Here is a 20,100-nt window from a genome sequence, read left to right as displayed (position 1 = left end):
AAACAAATTTATGTCATATTTACAATAATAATACATGAGAGTACGATCTTAACATTGATTGATCCCGCCTTGGACTTGCCGCTCTCTGTTGCCACTGCGTAGTTCGTGTTCGTGGCTCGTAGTTGCCTGACAGTTCATTCTAGAGCGGGGGTCGGTCGAACTCTCGTACACTCCCGCGAACGCACGCTCGAAATCAACTACAGTAGAGGTCCAGTGGCACGTACATCGACCCGGCATGGGCGATTCCTTGGACGGCTCCGGGGAACCGTCCCCGGAGTCGCAGAACGTCGCGATTGTCGAGTTCCCGACGTTCGCCAACTATCTGCGCAAGGCCGTCACCGTGTTGCTACCGGACGAAGATGCGGTGCCGCCCGCGTTCAACTTTGCGCTCGAGGACCGCTACAATCAGGATTGTGTCCGCAAGTTCCTCGGCGACTCGCAAGTCAGTTCGCTCTACATACAGAGGAGCTCGACCAAAGGTAAGCGCAATCGACGCGTTATCGTTGACCATCGTCGTGTCCCCCGGGGGACCGTCTACCTCTGATAACCGGCGATGCGCGAGCCACCATTATTGTCGGATGCGTTATATCGTAACGAAGCAACGGTACATTTCGTTGTATGAGAAAAAAACGCGTCCTGAAAATCAATTGTGTGAACGCACGCCATACGTGACTTTGCTCTTGCCGAATATGACTCACACGTCGGCGGAATCGATATACGCATCGTACGCATTAATATCGGCTGACGTAGGCGATACGCTCGCTCCTCGTTCGCTGATTTTCATTTGATTTTTTGAATTTGTTTCGCGCTGCACAAATGTGCACTCGCGAACACACCGGTGCTCGCGCGACAATGATAGCGGAGTTTGATAACAAATCTGAGGACGCTGCTGCGTTGCGACCTATTGGAGTTTTATATATAAATCAGTTATCGATTTCGACCGATAAATATCCCTTGTCTATTTATATCTGCATAATTGAATAATACAACGTTTTATTTTACTTAGGCATTTATTTTTTTTGGGGTAATTTAAATTATTTAATATTAATAAGATAATAATTATCAACACAAAAATGTCTGTCATTATATGTAGAAATGAAATATTATGTAGAAACGAAATATTACAATCGCGAAATATTAAGGTAAGACAGTTAGATCGAGCGAAGTATTAACGTTTTTTAAACATCAGCTGACAGGTCAACACAATTGACAAACAATAAACGCTCCTCAATTCGAGAGACGTGCTAAACGATTTATTTAGCGAAAACGCGAATATGATCGGCGAACCGAGTTCTCATTCTTCCGTTGGCCAGTTAATATCTTTTCTTGTACTTAATTTTTTTTCTTAAATATACTTAAAATTTTGCAAGAATATTATCGCTATCATTCAAGTATGTCTATATTATATAACTTTTTTTTTTGTATTTTTTTCCTTTTCTTTTTTAACATCTAATATTGTTGCAATTTATGTATTGGAAAACTTAACGAATGGATAAAATTCTATATGATTTTTCTCTTTGCAGAAGAAGATAGCGGCGAAGGGGATGAAGACAAGGAGAATGCAACTTACTATATATCGAACGAGATACACTTTTCAAATCCAAAAATGGCCTCCTTAGTTTTAACAAAACGTGGAATTGTCGTGGAGGCTGACAAATCGATTCACTCTCAAGTGCGTTTGATCACTTTCTCCGATGGACCGCCATATGAAACGTTACATGCGATAAGTAAAACTATGGCACCTTATTTCAAAAGTTATGTGAAAGAAACAGGTCGCGCTCACAGGGACGGTGACAAAATGGTACCGTTGGTAGAGAAGAAAATTGCAGAGCTCGAAATGGGATTATTGCACTTGCAGCAGAATATTGATATCCCTGAAATCTCGCTGCCCGTACATCCGATTGTGGCGCAAGTTATTAAACAATGCGAAGAGGAAGGCCGCAAGCCAAAGGTTGCTGACTTTGGCGACAAGGTGGAAGATTCGACATTCTTGAATCAGTTGCAGAACGGTGTCAACAGGTGGATAAAAGAGATCCAAAAGGTGACGAAATTGAATCGCGATCCGGAATCGGGTACGGCGCTTCAGGAGATCTCGTTTTGGCTGAATCTCGAGAGAGCGTTACATCGCATTCAGGAGAAGCGGGAGAGCATCGAGATCTCCCTGACGCTCGACATACTCAAGCATGGCAAACGTTTCCACGCCACTGTGAGCTTCGACACCGACACCGGTTTGAAACAAGCGCTGGCCACCGTGAACGACTACAATCCGTTAATGAAAGACTTCCCGATCAACGATCTGTTGTCGGCCACCGAATTGGAGAGAATACGCAGCAGCGTACAGCAGATCTTTATGCACTTGAGAAAGATCCGAAGCACGAAGTATCCCATTCAGAGAGTGCTGAGATTGGTGGAAGCTATCTCGAGAGATTTGGGGCAGCAATTGCTGAAGGTGTTGGGTACACGACGACTGATGCATATTCCATTCGACGATTTCGAGAAAGTCATGGCGCAGTGCTTTGAAGTATTCACCACTTGGGACGACGAGTACGACAAGCTCACGGGATTGCTGAGAGACGTTGTGAAGAAGAAGCGCGACGAGCACATGAAGATGGTATGGCGAGTCCTACCGGCGCACAAGAAGCTGCAATCGAGAATGGAGCACATGCGTCGCTTCCGACGACAGCACGAACAACTGAGAACAGTGATAGTTCGCGTGCTCAGACCCACCGTACGCCAGAGCAGTAACACCTCGACGTTGGAAAATGCTGATAACGACAACGTCAAGGTGGAGTTCGCGCTGGACGCGGCGGACGCCAATGCTATCAGCGAAGTTAATTTGGCGTACGAGAATGTGAAGGAGGTGGATTGTCTGGATATCACCAAAGAAGGGCAGGAGTCCTGGGACGCCGCTGTGCACAGATATGAGGAGCGCATAGAGCGCGTAGAGGCGAGAATCACGGCGCATCTTCGAGATCAATTGGGCACCGCTAAGAATGCGAACGAGATGTTTAGAATTTTTTCGAGATTCAACGCGCTCTTCGTAAGGCCGCACATTCGGGGTGCCATTAGAGAATATCAGACGCAACTGATACAAAGAGTCAAGGATGATATCGAAGCGTTGCATGAAAAATTCAAGGTAATAAAGATTTTTTTAACGACTGTTAAATTTGAGAAAAATCAGTGAAGAATGTTGGTAACTGAAAAAAATTGTTTACAGGTTCAATATGCGCAAAGTAAATGCTGTAGGATGAGTATGGTGAGGGATTTGCCACCTGTCGCGGGATCAATAATTTGGGTCAAACAAATTGATTACCAGTTGACGATGTATTTGAAACGCGTCGAGGATGTTCTAGGTAATGTGTTCTAATTTTTTGATGAAAAACTGTTCTCTTGATTTATATATAACATTGCATGTATTATTAGGTAAAGGATGGGAGAGCCACATCGAAGGTCAGAAACTAAAAGCCGACGGAGATAGCTTTCGTATGAAACTGTCAACGCAAGAGATTTTCGACGACTGGGCGCGTAAGGTGCAGGCGCGAAATCTTGGTGTGACTGGACGTATCTTCACGATCGAGAGCGTACGTTCGAGAACAGGACGCGGTAACGTGCTGAAGCTGAAAGTGAATTTCCTTCCTGAGATTATTACGCTGTCGAAGGAAGTGAGAAACTTGAGGAACCTCGGATTTCGAGTGCCTCTGCCGATTGTCAATAAGGCTCATCAGGCGAACCAACTATATCCTTTCGCCATCAGCCTAATCGAGAGCATCAGAACTTACGAGAGAACGTTGGAGAAGGTAAGATAATTACGATAATTACTTAGTCGCCAACATTCAGAAGTTAAATAATTTCTTAATAAATGGTCGACTTTTTATTTCGTGGATGTTTCCGCCTTTTGCGAATTATCAATGTTACGATAATATAGGCAATTTAAAAGCTTTAAAAGTCTGAGCAAAATGATAGATTACGCTAAGGTAATAGTGCCAGGTGTAAAGGTATTAGAATAATTGATATCTCTAATTCCTTGGATCTCGAATATTTTTAGCTTACCAATCGGAGTCCCCATTGTCCCGCATTAAAGGTAGTCATACTTGATGCTTCCAGGAATTATGCATCTTGCCTTATATGCAAATGCATTATTGTCTGCCTGCTTAGCTATCGTAGAAAAATTTGTAATGCAAGATATTACAAGTTTATTTTTACTGATTTATATATACATATATATATATTTAACGAATGTTGTATTAATTATTTTTAAATTCATGTAGACTTGTACGGATGTGCGGGAGGTCCACAAATCGCGAAAATTGTTTATATATCAAATTTGATAAAAATATCTTAAGGATATTTAGAAAATATAAACGGACATTCTAAATTGAATCGTTTTGTATAACGGAATTGAAATTATGAATTTTATTTCAACGAAGAAGGCTATCCGCATGTCCGGAAGATTGCTTGGAGGTGATATAATATAAGATTGTTTCATCTGTCTGATATAAACGTGTCAACAACATATGATTCTCTATATTATCTATATATTGAATTTTTAAGTATGCATATGATCTTGAGTTCGGTTGAATGATAACTTGTAATTTATGTTGTAAAGCTGTAATGTAAAACTCAAATTAATTTGTGCATTGCAAATTTAAAGAAATAATTTAACATTAAATCTCTCTTTAGATTGAGGACAAAGCCAGTATTATACCCTTGGTAGCTGGTATGCGGAAAGATGTTCTAACGTTGATCTCTGAGGTGAGTTAATGTTATACTCATGTGTTTACACTACAATTTCTAAATTTTTACGCTTATGTTGATTATCTTTGTGTGTCCAGGGTATCGCATTAGTTTGGGAAAGCTATAAGCTCGATCAATACGTGCAACGTCTGTCCGACGCCGTCGTTTCTTTCCAAGAAAGGGTGGAAGATCTTTTGGTCGTGGAAGAACAGCTGGACGTTGATGTCCGTTCTCTCGAGACGTGTCCTTATTCCGCAAACACGTTCGCTGACATTTTGTCTAAGATCCAGAAATCAGTAGACGAGCTGTCTTTGAAGAATTATTCCAACTTACACATTTGGGTGGCGAGACTCGACGAAGAAGTGGAGAAGAACTTGGCTGCCAGATTGGAGGCTGGAATAAAAGCGTGGACCGATGCCTTGACCGGGCATAAAAAAGAGGTGGACCTGAGTATGGACACCGATGCTCCCACGCAGCCGACGCATAAACCCGGCGGCGATCCTAAGATTCAGAATCAGATCCACGAAGTTCGGATTACCAATCAGACCATGTATCTGTATCCGAGCATCGAGGATGCACGATTCCAGATAATGCAACAATTATTCGCGTGGCAAGCAATTGTTACGTCGCAGATTCGTCTCCAAAGCTCGAGATATCAAGTCGGGCTGGATAAGCCCGAGTCGGGCACGTACAGAAACTTACTTACAAAATTACCCGCCGGAAAGCAACCGCTGGAGGCAGCGTACGAAGCGGTGGAATTCAAAATGAAAGACGTTGCCGATTACGTCGATCAGTGGCTGCGTTATCAGGCTCTTTGGGATCTGCAGCCGGGCAATCTTTACGGTAAATTAGGCGAAAATATTAACTTGTGGATGAAGTGTCTGAATGATATCAAGAAGACGAGGACCACGTTCGATACCTCTGACACCAGACGCGAATTCGGACCTGTTATTATAGACTTTGCAAAGGTGCAGAGTAAAGTATCGTTAAAATACGATTCGTGGCATAAAGAAACTTTGGGCAAGTTCGGCACGCTTCTTGGCAACGAAATGGCCAGCTTCCACTCTCAAGTATCAAAATCTAGGAGCGATCTGGAGCAGCAGTCCATCGAAGCGGCTAGTACGTCCGACGCGGTCGGTTTTATAACATACGTGCAATCTCTGAAACGTAAGATGAAAGCCTGGGAGAAACAAGTGGACATATATCGCGAGGGCCAGAGGATACTCGAGCGACAGAGATTCCAATTCCCGTCTTCTTGGCTGCACGTGGACAATATAGAAGGAGAATGGGGTGCGTTTAATGAAATTATCAAGCGTAAAGACACCAGCATTCAGACTCAGGTCGCGTCCCTGCAAATGAAGATCGTCGCCGAAGATAAAGCGGTTGAAACGAGGACTACCGACTTCCTCAGCGACTGGGAAAGAGGCAAGCCTGTGGAAGGTCATCTGCGACCAGACGACGCCTTGCAGCAGTTGCAATTATTTGAGAGTAAATTCGCTAGACTGAAAGAAGAAAGAGACAACGTCGCCAAGGCTAAAGAGGCGTTGGAACTACAAGAGCCGGGCGGAATATCGACCAGCGAGGACAGAATGCAGGTGGTGTTTGAAGAGCTGCAAGACTTGAGAGGAGTCTGGTCGGAATTGTCGAGAATATGGGCGCAGATCGACGAAACGCGCGAGAAACCTTGGCTTTCCGTACAGCCGCGTAAGCTGCGCCAGCAACTGGACACGATGATGGCGCAACTGAAGGAGCTGCCAGCGAGATTAAGGCAGTACTCGTCATACGAATACGTGAAGAAAATGCTGCAAAGTTACACGAAAGTAAATATGTTAATTGTCGAACTGAAATCTGACGCGCTGAAAGAAAGGCACTGGAAACAATTGACGAAGCAGCTGAGAGTGAACTGGGTGCTAAGCGAACTCACCCTCGGCCAAGTCTGGGACGTGAATCTTCAAAAGAATGAAGCCATAGTCAAGGATATCATCCTCGTCGCCCAAGGAGAAATGGCTCTCGAGGAATTCTTGAAGCAAGTACGCGAATCCTGGCAAACGTACGAGCTGGATTTGATAAATTACCAAAATAAATGCAGACTGATACGCGGTTGGGATGATTTGTTTAACAAGGTAAAAGAGCACATCAATTCGGTGGCTGCTATGAAATTGTCGCCGTATTACAAAGTGTTCGAAGAGGAAGCTCTGACCTGGGAGGAAAAGTTGAACAGAATCAACGCCCTCTTCGATGTGTGGATAGACGTCCAGCGACGATGGGTCTACCTCGAAGGCATCTTTTCCGGTAGCGCGGATATCAAGACGTTACTGCCGGTGGAAACGTCACGTTTCCAAAGTATCAGTTCCGAGTTTCTGGGCTTGATGAAGAAAGTATCCAAGTCTCCCATGGTCACGGACGTGCTCAACATTCCTGGCGTTCAAAGAGCGCTCGAACGTCTCGCCGATCTTCTCGGCAAAATTCAAAAAGCGCTGGGCGAGTATCTGGAGAGAGAACGAACATCCTTTCCAAGATTTTACTTTGTCGGTGATGAAGATTTACTGGAGATCATCGGTAACAGCAAAAACGTCGCGAGACTGCAGAAGCACTTCAAGAAGATGTTCGCCGGTATAGCCGCTATCCTGTTGAACGAGGATAACACGATCATCACCGGTATCGCTTCGCGCGAGGGCGAAGAAATTATATTTCAGAATCCCGTGTCCACGTCTGACCATCCTAAAATCAACGAATGGTTGTCGCTCGTCGAGAAAGAAATGCGCGTGACGCTTGCCTCTAGTCTTGCGAAAGCGGTGCAGGATATTAAGCAGTTCAAGGATGGCAACATAAATGCACAGGCATTTATGTCGTGGTGCGACAATTATCAGGCTCAAATAATAGTTCTGGCCGCGCAGATCTTGTGGTCGGAGGACGTAGAAGCGGCTCTTCACGAGGCGCAAACAGATCCGAGCAAAAATCCACTGGAAAGAGTTCTGGTGCAAGTGGAGAGCACGCTGAACGTGCTGGCTGATTCCGTTCTTCAAGAACAGCCGCCGTTGAGGAGGAAGAAACTGGAGCACTTGATTAACGAATTCGTACACAAACGCACCGTAACGAGACGATTAATTTCCAACAAAGTTTCGAATCCAAAGGCTTTTGAATGGCTGTGTGAAATGAGATTCTACTTTGACCCGAGGCAAACGGAAGTGCTGCAGCAACTCACGATACACATGGCAAACGCCAAGTTCTCCTATGGATTTGAATATTTGGGAGTGCAGGATAGATTGGTGCAGACGCCGTTGACCGACAGATGCTACCTGACGATGACGCAAGCGTTAGAGGCTCGACTCGGTGGTTCGCCGTTTGGACCGGCCGGCACAGGAAAGACTGAATCTGTGAAAGCGCTGGGTCACCAGCTGGGACGATTCGTATTGGTATTCAATTGCGACGAGACATTTGATTTCCAGGTAAGTAAAAATAAAAAAAATTGATTTGACAATGTCAATATGATAAAGAATACATCTCATATTATCATTGTTTATCTGCAGGCTATGGGTCGCATATTCGTCGGTCTCTGTCAAGTCGGTGCATGGGGTTGCTTCGACGAATTCAATCGCTTGGAAGAGCGCATGTTGTCCGCTGTTTCCCAACAAGTGCAAACGATTCAAGAAGCGCTCAAGAGTCAGATGGAAGGCAAGAAGGAAGGTATGCTCTGCGTCGAATTGGTTGGAAAACAAGTCAAGGTCTCCACGGATATGGCTATATTCATCACGATGAATCCCGGATATGCCGGACGTTCCAATCTACCTGACAATCTGAAGAAGCTTTTCAGATCACTGGCTATGACCACGCCTGATCGTCAGTTGATCGCCGAAGTGATGCTTTTCAGTCAAGGTTTCCGATCTGCGGAAAAACTGGCGTGTAAAATCGTTCCGTTCTTCAAGTATGTATTCAGATGTGTTCGTGTTTCGTGTAATAAATATGTAGCTTACGTTGCTAAATTTTAATTTCTTTTTCTAGGCTCTGTGACGAACAACTGTCTAATCAATCTCACTACGATTTCGGATTACGTGCACTCAAGTCTGTGCTGATCTCTGCCGGAAACGTGAAACGCGATCGTATACAAAAGATCAAAGAGGGCATGCACAGCCGTGGCGAAACTAATATTGACGAAGCCTCGATCGCTGAAAATCTGCCCGAGCAGGAGATACTTATTCAATCTGTATGCGAGACGATGGTCCCCAAATTAGTTGCCGAAGATATTCCGTTGTTGTTTAGTTTGCTAAGCGACGTATTCCCTAATGTGAATTACACACGCGCCGAAATGAAGGGTAAATTATTATTCTAATCATAAGAGCGTCATAAATGTTTATAGAAACGTGTATATATATGTACGCATATATACATTTCATATATACATATGTATTATATTTTAGGATTGAAAGACCAAATTAGGAAAGTATGCGCCGAGGAATATCTAGTATGTGGCGAAGGAGATGAACAAGGAGGCGCCTGGCAAGAGAAGGTAGTATATTCTTTCAACAGAAATTATTCCAAACGACAAATAATATTTGACATTAATGCACTAATTGTTTAAGCACTAATTCGTACACTACTTCATTAAGATACTCATATTCACACATTTTTATACAACAACGCTTAAAGACTTAATTTTCATATTGTTTATGCATGCTAAGGATTCTGTCGGTGAGACGTGGGTGGAAAAGGTAAGATCTAAGTCTATCTGTAATCAATTGCACCTCTCATACGCTTTCTTGCATGACTGTTTTAACATCATCATTCATTTTCTTTATTTCTCATAATTTTCTACTTATTATGTTGTTTATTTAGGTGCTGCAATTATACCAAATTTGTAACTTGAACCATGGATTAATGATGGTCGGTCCGAGCGGATCCGGTAAAAGTATGGCGTGGAAAGTGCTGCTTAAAGCATTGGAGCGATTTGAAGGTATAGAAGGCGTCGCCCACGTAATCGATCCCAAGGCTATTAGCAAAGAAACATTGTACGGCGTGCTAGATCCAAATACACGTGAATGGACCGATGGTTTGTTCACGCATATACTGAGAAAGATAATCGATAACGTCAGAGGAGAAATTAACAAGCGGCAATGGATCATATTCGACGGAGATGTCGATCCAGAATGGGTGGAAAACTTGAACTCTGTACTGGACGATAATAAGCTTCTCACTTTGCCCAACGGCGAACGCTTGAGCTTACCGCCGAACGTAAGAGTTATGTTCGAAGTACAAGATTTGAAGTACGCCACTCTGGCCACCGTGTCGCGTTGTGGCATGGTTTGGTTCTCGGAGGATGTGCTGTCGACGGAGATGATATTCGAGAACTATATGCTACGCTTGCGAAATATTCCACTGGAGGACGGCGAGGAGGATAATCTTGGCAAGAAAGCCACGGACAAGGAAGACACTATATCGCCTGCGTTATCGGTGCAGAGAGAAGTCGGCAGCATCATGCAAAGTTACTTCGCGCCGGACGGCTTGGTCGTGAGATGCTTGGAGTACGCCATGAAGCAAGAACACATAATGGACTTTACGCGCCTGCGAGCTCTCAGTTCTCTGTTTTCCATGCTGAACCAAGCCGTTCGTAATGTACTGCAGTACAATCACACTCATACTGATTTTCCTCTACCGAGCGAGCAGCTGGAGCGTTACATGCCCAAGTGCTTGGTTTACGCACTCCTGTGGAGCTTCGCGGGCGATGCTAAATTAAAAGTTAGATCCGATTTGGGCGATTTTGTCAGATCTATCACAACTATACCTTTGCCGTCGCAAAATAACATACCGATCATAGATTTTGAAGTGAATATACACGGCGAATGGTTGCCTTGGAGCAACAAAGTTCCTCAAATTGAAGTGGAGACTCATAAAGTGGCTAGTCCTGATATCGTTGTACCAACGTTGGATACTGTGAGGCACGAGAGTTTACTGTACACTTGGTTGGCTGAACACAAGCCGCTGGGTAAGTGATTAATATTATTTGCAATAAATCAATACGAATCTACATTCAGTTATATTCAAAAATATAATTGTGTTTACTTGCAGTACTCTGTGGACCACCCGGTTCTGGTAAAACCATGACGCTATTCTCCGCTTTGCGAGCCTTACCCGATATGGAAGTTGTCGGACTTAACTTCTCTTCCGCCACGACGCCCGAATTGTTACTCAAAACGTTTGATCACTACTGCGAATATCGCAAGACACCTAACGGCGTTGTACTTTCTCCGGTACAGCTGGGCAAGTGGCTGGTTCTGTTCTGCGACGAAATCAATTTACCCGACATGGATAATTACGGAACACAACGCGTTATCTCCTTCTTGAGGCAATTAGTCGAACACAAAGGCTTTTATAGAACCAGCGATCAGGCGTGGGTCACCTTGGAAAGAATTCAGTTTGTGGGCGCCTGTAATCCACCTACAGATCCCGGCAGGAAACCTCTCAGTCACAGATTCCTACGACATGTGCCCGTCATTTACGTTGATTATCCTGGGGAAACCTCCCTGAAACAGATTTACGGCACATTTACACGTGCCATGCTCAGGTAAATATTTGCTGATAATTAATTTGACAAAAACACGCACGAACTTTATTGATCACCTAACCTTTTCTTTTTAATTCTTTTACAAAACCATATATTGTCGTACTGCATTGGTTAATGTAGAAACAATTTTTTTCCAATTTACAGGCTAACACCAAATCTAAGAGGTTATGCAGAGTCCCTGACAAATGCAATGGTGGAATTCTACTTGGCTTCCCAGGAGAGATTCACTCAGGACATGCAGCCGCACTACGTGTACTCCCCGCGAGAAATGACGCGTTGGGTGCGCGGCATTTGCGAAGCCATCAGACCGCTGGACAATCTCTCGGTGGAAGGCTTGGTGCGTTTGTGGGCTCACGAGGCCCTTCGTCTATTCCAAGACAGATTAGTCGAGGAAAACGAGAGAGCTTGGACGAACAAGAACATAGACATCGTAGCTCTGAAGCACTTCATGTCAGTCGACCGAGAGAAAGCATTAGCCAGACCGATCTTGTACAGCAATTGGCTGTCGAAGGACTATGTGCCAGTAAATAGAGAAGAGTTGAGAGATTATGTTCGGGCGAGGTTGAAAGTGTTTTACGAGGAAGAATTGGACGTGCCGTTGGTACTCTTCGACGAGGTTCTCGAGCATGTTCTACGGATTGACAGAATTTTCCGACAGCCTCAGGGACACTTGTTACTCATCGGTGTCTCTGGCGCTGGAAAGACAACTCTGTCGAGATTCGTTGCATGGATGAATGGTTTATCGATTTTCCAAATCAAGGTATTTCTATATATATCTATATATATATATATGAATATCGAACATTCAATATTTCTTTAAATGTGTTTAAATGTTTCTTTAATCATTTAATATCTTCAAAAGGTGCACAACAAGTATACTGGTGAAGATTTCGACGAAGATCTGCGACAAGTGTTGAGGCGATCCGGCTGCAAGGATGAAAAAATAGCTTTCATTCTCGACGAATCGAACGTATTAGATTCCGGCTTCCTCGAACGTATGAATACCTTGCTCGCCAATGGAGAAGTTCCCGGATTATTCGAAGGTGACGAGTACACGACGCTCATGACGCAATGCAAAGAGGGCGCTCAGCGAGAAGGCCTAATGCTGGATTCCAACGAGGAGCTGTACAAATGGTTCACTGGCCAGGTCATGAAGAATCTGCACGTCGTGTTTACGATGAACCCGAGTATGGACGGTCTGAAAGACCGCGCGGCAACGTCGCCAGCGTTGTTCAACAGATGCGTGCTGAATTGGTTCGGCGATTGGTCGGACAACGCACTGTTCCAAGTTGGCAAAGAGTTCACTAATCGCGTCGATCTCGAGAGACCCATGTGGAAATGTCCGGATTTCTTCCCGTCTGTGTGCTCCTTGATCCCGGCGCAGCCCTCGCACAGGGACGCCGTTATAAACGCGTGCGTTTACGTGCACCAGACCCTGCACAAAGCGAACACGCGGCTAGCGAAAAGAGGCGCCAGAACGATGGCGATCACGCCACGCCATTACCTAGATTTTATCAATCACTTCGTTAAGCTGTATCAAGAGAAGAGGAGCGACCTGGAGGAACAACAGTTGCATTTGAATGTCGGTCTGAGTAAAATTGCCGAGACAGTGGAGCAGGTGGAAGAAATGCAGAAGAGTTTAGCTTTCAAATCTCAGGTGAGACAAGTTGAACTTGTGAGAAATTTTTCGTTCATGGAACTCTCAACGCGTCTATAATATCCTGCTGCTTTTTTATTTTTTTAGGAACTGCAAGCTAAAAACGATGCTGCCAATGCAAAATTAAGACAAATGGTCAAGGATCAGCAAGAAGCGGAGAAGAAGAAGGTGCAGAGTCAAGAAATCCAGCAGCAGCTGGCTATTCAGACGGTGGCTATTAACCAAAAAAGGGATGATGTTATGGCGGACCTCGCCCTAGTCGAACCGGCTGTTATCGATGCTCAAACCGGTACGTACGCTCTTTTACAGTATTTCTTGTCGCATTATTATTTAAATCTTTGGATGAGTATTTTCAAGACTAATTATATAATTATCAGGCTTTGCAAGAATGATTTTATTTGCGTTTACAACAGTATCCATAAAAATATTCCATATAGCTATTCATTATGTATCTTTGAAATAATAATACTTGTTGAAATTATGATATCAATGTGTTACGTGTTCAATAATACTGTGATAGCACTCGAACAACACACGAAGGCAGCATTGTACATGTGTTTATATTGATTTGAATTATTTTTCGCTTCAAAATCGCGGTCTACGTGGCTTATGCTTTGCAATGAGCGTAGCCGTGAAGGCGATTAAGCGGCAGCATCTCGTCGAAATCCGATCTATGGCGAATCCCCCTGCCATCGTAAAGCTGGCGGTAGAATCTATTTGCCTATTGCTCGAGGAAAACGCCACAGATTGGAAACAGATTCGCGCTATTATAATGAAGGACAGCTTTATTCCCACTATCGTCAATTTCAACACTGAGAACATCACGTAAGGGAACAACGTACGGGCCTGTTAAATGTTGAGCGCTCGCGTGCAATTCTAATACGAAATACGAGCTACCTTGTAACAGCTTGATGCGTGTCTCGTTCTCATAACGTTTCTCCCACTTTAGCACACTCACTTGCGTCACTGCGTTATTACACTTGCAAGGAGAGTGTTTGTACAACGATATTTTGGAACGAAATTATCAATCTTGCAAAAATGAATGTTTTAGATGTTTCTTTGCAAATGTAAAGGCAAGGCGTAATATAATATGTATATAATTATATGTTATTCATGTTGCCTCTTCCGAATCTCTAACACTGCAGGTCAGCTAGAGGGAGACTTCTACAACATGCGACTTCTTTCGCGTAACTTTATCGTAACTCTTGTCTAATGCTTGCTACATTTTCTTCTTTGTACTACATATTGCTCTTTGATGTTTTATATAGCGGTGAAATCGATAAAGAAACAGCATTTAGTCGAGGTTCGCTCCATGGCGAATCCGCCGGCGATTGTGAAGGTCGCACTGGAGTCTATCTGCTTATTGCTCGGTGAAAATGCTAGCGACTGGAAATCTATCCGCGCGGTCATCATGAGGGACAATTTTATCAATACGATTGTCTCTAATTTCAGTACTGAGGACATTACGTAAGCATGAATTTATCGTTTCTTTCTTTACTATTTTAATTTTATTCTGTAGTGGAGAAATCAGCTATCACAAATTTAAATACATCCGTATGATGTAATATTATAATACTGATGTGGTGATCAAACTGTTATCTTACGAATTTGAAGATTTTTAAGCGCTACGCGTTTGCCGTGATTGCTGATCTTATTTTTTGAATTGTTGAATTTCAGATATGATGAGAGTTTTTATTATAATAAATGAATCATGTACAGTCTTTTCTCATTATTTAATTAATATTGCAAATTACCGTGATAATTGCATTCTTGGCAAACTGCTTGCATTTGATTTGCAAGCATTTCTGAAACTGCTTTGAAAGCGATGTATATATTAACAAGTCTTAACGGCGAAATACTATCATTCTTTTATTGCATGTTAACAATGATTGATAAATGTGTCGCTAACACTGAATTGTGTCTAAATTTTATTCACTGACAATAATGGCATATCTACGTAATCGCGAAATATTCTAAATCAAATTAACAGTGTGCAACAGAGCGCTGTATTAATGTAAAATGTTCTTATAAATATTTGTAAATAAAATCTGAGTAAATTAATGGTTTTGCTCTGACAAACAGTAAAGACGATAAAATTCAGTGAAACTTTATTATAAAGGCAAGAAAATTAATGAATATTTTGTTTAGCGACGAGGTGAGAGACAAAATGAAGAGTCGCTATCTAAGCAATCCGGATTACAACTTTGAGAAAGTAAATCGCGCTAGTTTGGCTTGCGGTCCTATGGTGAAATGGGCCATAGCGCAGGTAATGATGATTTCGTAAGATTGAAAAGATACATGTAACTTTTAAAGGGTGAATTTTAAAATAAATATATTTTCAGATCGAGTACGCTGACATGTTGAAGCGAGTCGAACCGCTACGCGACGAACTTTATTCTTTGGAGCGGCAAGCGGAAACGAACAAAGTGAAAGGTGAACAGGTGAAGAACTTGATCGCTCAATTGGAACAGAGTATAGCATCATACAAGGAGGAATACGCCCAACTTATCTCACAAGCGCAAGCCATCAAAGCAGATCTGGAGAGTGTGCAGGCTAAAGTGGATAGATCGATCGCTTTATTGAAGTCCTTGGTCATAGAGAGGGAGAGATGGGAAGCGACAAGCGAGACATTCAAGAGCCAGATGTCCACAATAATCGGTGACGTTCTATTGTCCTCCGCTTTTCTGGCTTACGCTGGTTACTTCGATCAACACGTAAGTGCCACTGTTTTCTAGCATCTTCTGTTCAAGAGTGAGAATCGCGTAATTTTTGTAACGAAATGTATATTTTATTTTAGTACCGTCAAAACCTCTTCACCACGTGGTGCCAGCATTTGCAACACGCAAACCTACAATTCAGACCTGACATCGCGAGAACGGAATATCTGTCCAATCCAGACGAACGTTTGAGATGGCAGGCGAACGCATTGCCGACCGACGATCTTTGCACCGAGAACGCGATTATGTTGAAACGCTTCAACAGATATCCGCTAATCATCGATCCGTCTGGTCAGGCAACGGAGTTCATTTTGAACGAGTTCAAGGACCGGAAGATAACAAAGACCAGCTTCTTGGACGACTCGTTCAGGAAAAATCTCGAGAGTGCTCTACGCTTTGGCAATCCCCTGTTGGTTCAGGATGTGGAGAATTACGATCCTATATTGAATCCCGTGTTGAACCGAGAATTGAGACGAACAGGCGGACGCGTGCTCATCACGCTCGGCGATCAGGACATAGATCTCTCGCCGTCCTTCGTCATCTTCCTGTCGACGAGAGACCCGACGGTGGAGTTCCCACCGGACATCTGCTCCCGCGTGACGTTTGTTAACTTTACCGTCACCAGGAGTTCTCTGCAGAGCCAGTGCCTGAATCAGGTGTTGAAGGCCGAGCGTCCGGACATCGACGAGAAGAGATCCGACCTGCTCAAACTGCAGGGTGAATTCCATCTGCGGCTGCGGCAACTTGAGAAATCTCTGCTGCAAGCGTTGAACGACGCCAAGGGCAAGATCCTCGATGACGACTCCGTGATCACCACTCTCGAGACCCTGAAACAGGAGGCCGCCGATATCAGTAAGAAGGTCGAGGAAACGGACAAAGTCATAGCGGAGATCGAGACAGTTTCCCAGCAGTACATGCCACTGTCGCAGGCGTGCTCGAACATGTACTTTACGATGGACAGCCTCAACCAGGTGCACTTCTTATATCAGTATTCGCTGAAGATGTTCCTCGACATATTTACGTACGTGCTGTCGCAAAATCCGAAGCTGTCCGGCATGTCGGACTACAGCCAGCGACTCACGCTCATCACGCGCGAGCTGTTCGCCGTTTGTTACGAGCGAGTTGCGCGAGGCATGCTGCACACGGACAGGCTGACGTTCGCCCTGCTGCTCTGCCGCATTCATCTGAAGGGCATACCGACGGAGTCCACGTACGACAGCGAGTTCACATTCTTCTTGCGCGGTAAGGAAGGCGTGTTGAACATCCGGGCGCCTCCGATAACCAATCTGAGCTCGGAACAGCAGGAGGCGATGATGCGCCTGAGTATAAGGTTACCCGCCTTCAAGAAGCTCGCTGAGAAGATTCAGGAAAGTGCGGAGTTTGGCGCGTGGCTGCAATCGCCCACGCCCGAGACGTGTGTGCCGAAGCTCTGGGACGAAGAAAAACCGCTGTCGCCCACGGGAACGGCGATGCACCAACTGCTGATCATACAGGCTTTCCGGCCGGATCGCGTGATTGCGGCCGCGTCCCTGGTGGTCGCTTCAGCCTTCGGCGACTCTTTCATGCCGGCCGCGGAGGCTGAGCTTGACTTCGCATCCGTCGTAGAGAATCAACTCAAGGCGACCGTGCCGGCTTTGATGTGCTCGGTGCCGGGCTTCGATGCTTCGAGCAGAGTGGACGATCTTGCCGCGGAATTGGGCAAACAAATAGCTAGCATTGCTATCGGATCGGCGGAAGGATTCAATCAGGCTGACCGGGCTATAAACATGGCTGTAAAGGCCGGCAGATGGGTGCTGCTGAAGAACGTACATCTCGCTCCGCAATGGCTTGTGCAGCTGGAAAAGAAGTTGCACAGTCTCCAACCGCACGCTAGTTTCCGATTATTCCTGACGATGGAGATAAATCCGAAAGTACCGGTGAATCTGCTGAGAGCCGGCAGGATCTTTGTGTACGAACCGCCTCCCGGCATACGAGCAAACCTGTTGCGTACGTTCAGCACCGTACCCGCCTCGAGGATGATGCGAGCGCCGAACGAAAGGGCCCGTCTTTACTTCCTGCTCGCATGGTTCCACGCAATCGTGCAGGAACGATTGCGCTATGCTCCGCTGGGCTGGGCCAAGCACTACGAGTTTAACGAGAGCGACTTGAGAGTCGCCTGCGACACTTTGGACACATGGATCGAAGCCACGGCTATGGGCAGGACGAATCTACCGCCCGAGAAGGTACCTTGGGACGCCCTGGTGACCCTTCTCTCACAGTGCATCTACGGCGGCAAGATCGACAACGACTTCGATCAACGTCTTCTGGCTTCCTTCTTACGCAAGCTTTTTACGCCACGCTCTTTCGAAGCGGACTTTGCTTTGGTCGCCAACATCGACGGTGCGCAGGGCAATCAGAGACACATCACGATGCCGGACGGTACTAGACGTGATCACTTCTTAAAGTGGATCGAGTCCCTCTCGGATAGGCAGACGCCTTCTTGGCTGGGTCTGCCGAATAACGCGGAGAAGGTGCTGCTAACCACGAGGGGAACCGATTTGGTCTCCAAACTTCTCAAGATGCAACAGTTGGAGGACGAAGACGAGCTGGCGTATTCGAATGAAGAGTCTTTGGACACACCGAGGGAAGCTGAAGCGGACGGTCGGCCTTCTTGGATGAGAACTCTGCACAATTCGGCCTCGACTTGGCTACAACTACTTCCAAAGAACCTGCCGATTTTGAAGAGAACAGTCGAGAATATCAAAGATCCATTGTACAGATACTTCGAAAGGGAAGTCAACAGCGGTGCAAAATTACTTCAAGATGTTATCCACGATTTGGAAGATGTCGTATTAATCTGTCAAGTATGAGTTTTATTCCTTTTTTTCTTTTTTTTATACAAAATATTGTTCCGCGTAATTACACTCCGTGTATCTTTGACAGGGCGAGAAAAAGCAGACCAATTACCATAGAACGATGCTGTCCGAATTAGTGAAGGGTATTCTACCCGGTGGCTGGAGGAGATACACGGTGCCAAGAGGCTGTACAGTCATACAATGGATCACCGATTTCAGTCATAGAGTCTCGCAGCTGCAAGAAGTCTCGCGTTTAGTCTCTCAAGGCGGAGCGAAAGAAATAAAGGTTTGTTTCAATTGTTTTCAATTATTTGAAACTATTACATATTTTCATATTTTACTACTGCATATAATCTGTATCATTTTTCAGAAATGACATATATATTCACCTTTTGTTATATTCGCGTGATTTGTCATAAAAATGTAAATCGATCGTAATTTCCAGAGTTTCCCAGTTTGGCTCGGAGGCTTGTTGAATCCCGAGGCTTACATCACCGCGACCAGGCAGTGCATCGCGCAGGCTAATAGCTGGTCACTCGAGGAACTGCAATTGAACGTAACTATCGGCGATGGTGATAATATCGCTACAGACGATTGCTCCTTCGCTGTCACCGGTCTTAAGCTGCAAGGCGCGCAATGTAAGGATAATCAATTATATTTAACGTCAACTATTATGACCGACCTGCCGGTCACCATGCTGCGATGGGTGCGATCGTCTACGGAAGATATCAGAAAGGGCAAATTGTCTTTGCCAGTTTATTTGAACAGCACTCGTACCGAATTGCTATTTACCGTCGATTTGAATATCGCTCCTAGTCAAGAACCGCATAGTTTTTACGAGAGAGGGGTTGCTGTTTTAACATCCACCGCTTTGAATTAATAGTTAAAATAATTTAACTAATTATTGAAACCGTTTAGCGCGAATTGTATTGCTTGTAACGCAAAAAAGAGAGTAATTATCACAGATGAAAACAGTATAAGATGCGCATGTTACGGCATTTGTAAAGAAAAAAGGAAGGCAAAGTAACATGCGACTTTATAGCTTACAAGTATGAAGTCTGAAGTATAAAGACATTAAAAGAAATATATATATATTTTACACGAATTGCTTTCACAAGTTTCCAAAGGATTTTGTGCTGAATGTATACAATTAAAAATGAGAATACTTTCGGCGCATAGAGCATAATTAAATGTATATCGTTCGTTTATAAGAATTTAACACTTTCACGAAGGAGGTTGTAATATACATATAGTTTATTTAATTTTGTATACGTTCGAATTTAAAATATAGCTTTCTGTAACAAAGTTACATTACGTTTGCCCAGATGTAAGTATCAAGAGATTATAGTGTTTATAACAGAATCTTAATGGCATCTAATAAAGTCATACTATAATAAAATTAACTCTGCCATTTATATTTGTCATATTCAATAGCTATTCCGTAATCCTTAATATACATATGTCCGTTTTACCTCTCATAATTTGCAAGATTATAATTAATTGAAATAATTGTACTTTTTATATGAATATAAAACTATTGTGCTTAGCACTTAATAATAAAAATGTAATAATCTAACGCGACTTATAATTCCAGTTGAA

The 20,100-nt window shown here is 44.0% G+C and overlaps 1 protein-coding gene across 8 annotated transcripts; it reads left to right on the top strand.

Moving 5' to 3' along the window:
- The first annotated feature begins 95 nt into the window (after nt 1-95).
- Dhc64C (dynein heavy chain, cytoplasmic) lies at nt 96-19,904 on the top strand. 8 transcript variants are annotated; one of them, XM_067356179.1, is made up of 22 exons: nt 96-479; nt 1,524-3,136; nt 3,218-3,353; nt 3,424-3,797; nt 4,046-4,081; nt 4,681-4,752; nt 4,833-8,183; nt 8,265-8,659; nt 8,737-9,047; nt 9,153-9,241; nt 9,414-9,443; nt 9,568-10,714; nt 10,798-11,293; nt 11,438-12,053; nt 12,156-12,950; nt 13,038-13,239; nt 13,580-13,775; nt 15,099-15,216; nt 15,293-15,664; nt 15,748-18,510; nt 18,590-18,787; nt 18,947-19,904. In XM_067356179.1, exons 1-22 carry the CDS (start codon nt 236-238, stop codon nt 19,379-19,381), a joined length of 13,989 nt encoding a protein of 4,662 aa, XP_067212280.1. In that variant the 5' UTR covers nt 96-235; the 3' UTR covers nt 19,382-19,904. The 8 variants fall into 8 exon arrangements, with proteins under 8 accessions (XP_067212280.1, XP_012229088.1, XP_067212282.1 ...); XM_067356178.1 differs by lacking the exon at nt 13,580-13,775 and adding an exon at nt 14,219-14,417 and having other exon boundaries at nt 97-479; XM_012373665.2 differs by lacking the exon at nt 4,046-4,081.
- The last annotated feature ends 196 nt before the right edge of the window (nt 19,905-20,100 follow it).

This window comes from Linepithema humile, chromosome 5 (genome assembly GCF_040581485.1).
Source record: "Linepithema humile isolate Giens D197 chromosome 5, Lhum_UNIL_v1.0, whole genome shotgun sequence".
Taxonomy (NCBI): Eukaryota; Metazoa; Arthropoda; class Insecta; order Hymenoptera; family Formicidae; genus Linepithema; species Linepithema humile.
The sequence above is the reverse complement of the archived record's forward strand: the minus strand, read 5'-3'. Positions and strand labels throughout refer to the sequence as shown.